Below are 6,523 nucleotides of genomic sequence, written 5' to 3' on the forward strand. Positions count from 1 at the left end.
AGGGGCAGCGGGAATGTGGAAATAGGACAGGATGGCAGAGGATCCACAGCAAGAGGGAGCACCTGATGGAAACACACAAGTGCTGGCTGTATGTCTGACAGAGAAACAGGAGACCAGGGCAGAAGGGAAGATATAGGGCAGATTGCAAGGAATTTCTGATGGACTCCTCCTAAGAGTGGCTGAACAGACATGATCAGCCAGTGATAGTTCTCTCAGAAAGCATCTGTAAAACATCAGATATTGTCAATCTACACTGAAGGTCAGCATGGGAAAATACTATTGTAAGTTTAGATTAAAAAACAAAAAAAAGCTAAGCCAATTATTATTGGTATGACTATGTTGTCCTTAGATAATATCCCTTTTAGACTTTTTAGTATCAGGTAAAGTTTATGGCACCTCTGTAAGATACAAGTAAGACAATAACTATAATTTTACAGATGAAGAAAAACATGATTTAAGTCAAAGTCACATAAAACACTGTAAATTTCTACATGCCTACATGCCTATTTTTTCTCAGCACTGCTCTCAAGGCACTATGAAATTTAGAAAAATCTGAAATAGTAGTTTATAATATTATAATAAGCAATTTTGTAATCTCTCAGTGATTCATTGAGTGACTAGGTAAGAAGCATACACATTAACAATCTGTTCATCTCTAATTACCTAAAATAACTGATAAAGTTTGAACTGTTGTAAGTTAATGCATGTACACAGGTTGTACTGTCTGCTCCCAATGAAATCCCTGATTCTGAACACATCATAAAGTTATTTCTTCTATAGCACATGGACTCACATCAAGTAATGTCTTGCAGTTGACTTAACCAGTATCGATAAACAGACTGCAGAAAAGGAGATGGAAAGCCAAAAAAGAGCAAATGTTCTTGCCAACTTGTTCCTAGAAAAAGTCAAACATTTTGATGATTTCTTATGGAAAGCTACTAAAGGAGACAATGCTGAGACCACAGTCAGCAAGCAGAGGTAAAGAAAAAAGTGTTGTACAGAAGATCTGGAATAATAGCTACACCTTGTGCTAATTTATTTTTTTCTCTCTTTTTCTTCTGGGCAGGGCCCATTTAAATTCAGAAGAGGCTATCAATATGCCTCACCATTCAAGTGATCAGTTACCAGGAGCCTTAAAGCAGTTCACTATATTATTAAGGTAAACTTATCTTCAGCATAAACAGTTATGTATCATGCCCATTTATATTTCAAATCATCAGAAAGAAGCACAGAATGTCCCACACCAATTGTCTTCCTTCAGCCTATCAGCAATTTAGACCTGAAATACTCTGTGGCTATAGGTGCTTCATAGGTTTGATGAGGTAAAATCCTTTACAGAAACAGGGAGCCCAACCCCTCTCCTAGCCAAAGCCAGCAAGTTCCAAGGATTGATTTTTAACACTGTTTGGGGCTATGTGTCTGAATATAACTGGCATTAGTAAGTATAATATCTCACGGTCAATATTGCTGTTTTCCTAGTCGTCAAGTCTCCAATGACTTCAGAGATCTTTCAACATTATTAATCCATGGATTTGGAGCCCTTTTTATGTCATTATTAATTGGATTTTTGTACTATGGCCATGAAAAAAACGGACTCTCTATTCGTGACACAACAGCACTGCTGTACATGATAGGTGCCCTAATCCCATTCACGGTAATTTTGGATGTTATTGCCAAATGTAAGTGTCAGTCTTCTTGTAAATGCTATAAGGAATCAAAAAATTCTTAAATCTATGAAAAAAATTAAACTTAATAATACAACCCATTGTGTTTGTTCCTACCCTGCAGGTCATTCAGAAAGGGCAATGCTTTATCATGACTTGGAAGGTGGAATGTACACTGTTAGCCCATACTTCTTTGCTAAGGTAATTTGGTTTTGTTGCCAGGAAATACAAACAGCTGTCTTGAACATTAAAAAACACAAGCAAACCAAAGCCTTGTTGTATAAATAATCACATTCATATCAGACTTTGTTCTTTTGTGTGTGCCAGCTAAGGCTATCAGTCTTGCTTCCTTAGTATTAATAGATTAAGCCTCACACTACTTTAGATCTTTGCCATAAGTCATGGCTGAGATCCCACACCAGAAAAGCCAAAGAAGAACTTTTCACTGGGTTCTTTGGCCAAAATGTGAGAAATCTCAGACTCAGATTTCTGGGTTTAGACGGTTTTACATACCTGCATATTTAATTCACTGAAGCATCTCTGAAAGTTTGCTTACGTATCTTGATCTGTAAAACAAAACATTCGTATCAAATGCTAAAGCAAAGGTAAAACAGAAATGACAAAACGCTGTGATATTTCCAGTAGTTGGTTGGGCCTTTATTGGTCTGAGCTAAAAAATGTGTTACATGCACAAAGAGCCACAGTTTCTAGAATTAAATTTAGAACTTTTTAAAAACTGCATTCGCTTTTTCACAAGGGTTTTGAATAATCCCTTCTCTGTGATGTTAGATGAGTTCTGCCTGCCATGGCATCTGTAATTTAGGTTTCCATTTCTGCACAAGGTTTTAAATGCTTATTAGTGGTTGCCAGAGAAAAATATTCTTTGCATTGTGTCACAAAGATTGCACATTATTCACAGAGAAATCGATGTAATTTGTTACAACCTTAGTATTAGAGGATAGTAGCAACCCTGTTTGGAGGAACTAATACTTTCCATATACTCCTTAGATATTTGAGAAAACCCCAGTCATGCTTTTGTTTTACAACTAATCAAGTTGCTAACTGGACTGCCTTTGGGACAAGGTGGGGAAGGGACCAACAGCCAAATTTGTCTCAAATTTGGTCTCACACTACTTTCAACCAAATTGGGACAAAACATTCAATTGCCATGAGTCAGTAACAGTATTGCTGTTATCAAGCACACCAGTTCTCACCAAAAGCGTCTTACATTTTTAGAAGCTCCCAAACCTGTAACAAAACAAGACATCTAATCTGTAACAAGAATACTCTCCATTTAACAATTAGCTATAGACATTGTCACAACTGGAGAAGAAACTAGCAAGGATTTGTTTCTGTTGTGGGTTGCTTTTGCATGTCACTGACAACCCCTAACAGGGAGATGACTGCATTCTAAGGGAGTATTTCCTATAGCTTTTATAAATAGTCCATAAGTACATTAAGGCACATCTCATGTATTTTTGTAATTATCATTCACCTTTTTCTCTCTTTTTGTATATTCTTTTTCATCTTCCCAAACAGATTTTGGGGGAGCTCCCAGAACACTGTGGTTTTGTTATCATTTATGGGGTTCCCATCTACTGGCTGGCAAACCTTGTTCCTGAGCTGGAACATTTTAAAAAAAAAAGCTCTGCTGCCGACGTTACAGCTCTCGGCCTTCTTTGGCAACGTCCTTTTCACATCATTCTACCTGAGTGGTGGTTTTGTGATAAGCCTGGACAGCCTCTGGACAGGTAAGACAAAGCTGCCACCTTTTCTCCAAAATGAAACATCAGTGGCTTTCATCAGTGACAGTGTGTCACATGCAGGAAAACTCAGCTTTATTCTTACCTTTGTAATTATCTTCTTGGATGGTGACAGTGCAGTCAGGTCATTCATTTTACATCAGTTTCTCCACCTGAAAATGAGGCAACAAGAAGTTTGGTCAAAAAAAGCACTTGAAAAAGGCTTGATTCTTATGTGGTTGCTAAATTCTTCAGTAAAAAGAATTGTATTCAAAAGATGAAGATGGAGCTCCAGGAAGATTTGGTTGACAGGGGGAGTTTGATGGATATGGATATTAGCTAACTCCTCAGTTCCCGTCTCCACGTAACTATGTAAAGTATATCTGCCATTTTGTCCAATAATAAATTGTTACATGTTTACAGCCTCTGGCTGTCAAGTAGTGAGACAAACCTGTTGTATTTGGCAGCAGCACAGCAAGTATTCGAGGTCTCAAGTTTTGTGTGTGCATCAATTTTCCTCATTTTCTTTTTCAGTTCCTTTCTGGGTTTCAAAGATCTCTTTCCTCAGATGGAATTTTCAAGGAATGATGCAAATTCAGTTCACTGACACCACATATGAAATGACTGTTGGAAACACTACTTTTCAAATACCAGGGAAGCTTGTAAGTCAGTAATAAAAATTGTTGCGCACATTTGATAAGCAATTGGAATGCTATTTATATGCCTGTCATACAATAGATGGTGTAGGCCACAAATTTGGCAACTGCAAAATCAACACATGAAATTGCATTACACTTGGTTGTAAATTTGTTCCTAAAGATGGCCTTACAGCAGTCACTCCTTCTATGCCTTTCTTTTAGTTGAAGAGAAAAAACCAAAATAATAAAGGGCAAGTCTTTTCTACACCAGCCCCAACTATGCACCTGCTGAAATTGTTTAGAAGCTGAAATGTGTTCTTCTGAAATAGGAATAGAGTAGCTGCAACCCTCTATCAAACCACCTTGGAAGCTACACCTAAGCTGGAAAATGGGAAAGGCAGCAAGGGCCAGGGAAGCTCACACATAAAACACAGTTCACAGATCCAGCACGAAAATTTTGTGTCTTTTCCTAATTCTGTGTTATTGGTCATTATAGATCACTCAGTCTCTGGACCTGGACTCTCACCCTCTCTACGTGAGCTACCTCGTTCTCACTGGCATCATTTGCAGCTTCCTGCTTTTATACTATTTATCCCTGCGCTTTATCAAGCAGAAATCAACTCAAGACTGGTAAGAGCAGCGGAGGCAACAGGTGACGGCCTTCCTTGCAGGAAGGCAGGGGAAGAAGGATCCCGGTGGGTGCCCCGCAAACGCCCAGGAGCAGCGCAGGAGGCAGGAGCGGGGGGCGCCGGCAGCCCGGCTGCCACAGGATGGCAGCAGAACCCCAGGAGTCGGGATGCGGGCGGGAGCCTGCCACGGACCGGAGCTGCAGCCTGGGATTGGGGTCGGGGTGGGCTTTGGGGTTTTTGTTTGCTTCACCTACGGGTCTCATGAGTGACAAGCCGCTTACGAGTTCTGCACATCTGGAAACAGTCTGAGCTATGGGCCACCGGTATAAAAGGACCCATCGCACTCTAATAATAGCTGATGTTTTAGTCCATGATGTTTGAACATACAATGATCACGTACTTAATTCAGAGGGCTAAAAGAGAGCAGGATCAAACCACTACTTTCTGTGGCATGTGTGACATTTAACACGTTAAGAACAGAGGAAAGCAACACAGAAGATTTCACAAGTGCTTCAGGAGAACATGCAAGGATGGAAAACACAATTGTTAACCACTCTGTGTTCTAATTTCTTATGTGTTTTATAGCTTTACTTCTGTGTCTTAAAGCTTTGCCCTTGTGTTCCAGTAATATGCTGATGATGCCCAAAACAGGTATTTGCTCACTGTAGACAAATTGTAACAAATAAAATTGTCTCACCTTCTTGGATTTATTTTTACAATATACCAACTGATTGCTATTAATGACGTCTTTCTCCACTGCAGTACAAATTACAGCAATTTGCCAAGTTTTCTTCCTAAAGTTCTCATGTAGAAGACACCAACCCGCCCCTGAGGAACTAAAAATCTAACAATGCAACCTATTAATGCTTGTCATAGTGCACCTAGTTATGCTCAGAAAATGAGTATCAGTAAATAAATGGCCATGATTCACAGAGTCATGGTAAGTGCATGTACAAATTATGTGTGCAGTTGCTGTGAGCATTTTGTAAGATGAGCTTGCTTGCTTTTAAACGTTGAGATGCCTATCTATTCTTATATACAGAAACTCAAAGCAAATTGTCTACTTGACTTTCATTTGCATGTTGCACACAGTGGAAAACTCCTAGTGTAATCAGCTCCCAGATACTGTTATGTAAATCCTGAGGTTTGGTTGTTCTTGGTTTAAGAAATAGGAATGAAAGAACAACCATGTTTTGTTATTCTATTTGGCAATTACGACTGTCACATTATTTTCCACAGGTTCCATGTGGTAATAAATTCCCAGGAAGACCCTGGTCTAAAGATGTTAAGCAGGTCTGATAAAGTAAGTTCTTCAGCCCCAGGCAGCAGTAGGAATCCAAAACACTCCAAGGTTCTTCTAAGGTGAATTCTACCATTTCTTTCTGGTTCTGCTGCATTTGATTTCAAAAAAACCCACTTGATCTGATCTTAGTGCCATTTTGAAATTATCAGATTTTCACTGCCTTTTAGTGGCAAAGCCAATTCTTTCAGTCCAATTCAGCATCATTAAATTGTCAGAATAGCAGCTTCCTGTTTGATTCTTAATTATTCCTTTTTATTATATTTAAGACACTTAATTTTTTTTAAAGTGGTTTACTCTTCTTTGTAATGATCTGTTGTGATTAGAATCTCTTTTATATTACACTGAAGTTTTAAGGGTATATATTGGTACTTCTAGTCTAAACCTCTATTTTCAAGGTATTTAGAGGATTAAATTCTAGGCTGACTCTCTGTTGTGAATTCACTTTGATGTTTAATAAAAAAAAAGGAGCGACACAATGGGAGAAATTAAAGACATAAGGGACAGCTCTGAATTTTAGGGGCATATTGTCATGCACAGAAATCTTCAG

General features: G+C 38.7%; 1 protein-coding gene across 1 annotated transcript in view; it reads left to right on the top strand.

Annotated features, from left to right (window-relative positions):
- ABCG8 (ATP binding cassette subfamily G member 8) overlaps positions 1-5,396 on the top strand; it is a 12,978-nt gene extending 7,582 nt beyond the window's left edge. Inside the window, 8 exon segments of the mRNA XM_008641708.2 lie at positions 813-978; positions 1,067-1,159; positions 1,480-1,679; positions 1,789-1,865; positions 3,204-3,302; positions 3,304-3,415; positions 3,941-4,068; positions 4,541-5,396. Coding sequence (XP_008639930.1) covers positions 813-978; positions 1,067-1,159; positions 1,480-1,679; positions 1,789-1,865; positions 3,204-3,302; positions 3,304-3,415; positions 3,941-4,068; positions 4,541-4,678 — 1,013 coding nt within the window. The 3' untranslated portion in view covers positions 4,679-5,396.
- Positions 5,397-6,523: the final 1,127 nt, after the last annotated feature.

This window comes from Corvus brachyrhynchos, unplaced genomic scaffold (genome assembly GCF_000691975.1).
Source record: "Corvus brachyrhynchos isolate BGI_N302 unplaced genomic scaffold, ASM69197v1 scaffold258, whole genome shotgun sequence".
Lineage (NCBI taxonomy): Eukaryota > Metazoa > Chordata > Aves > Passeriformes > Corvidae > Corvus > Corvus brachyrhynchos.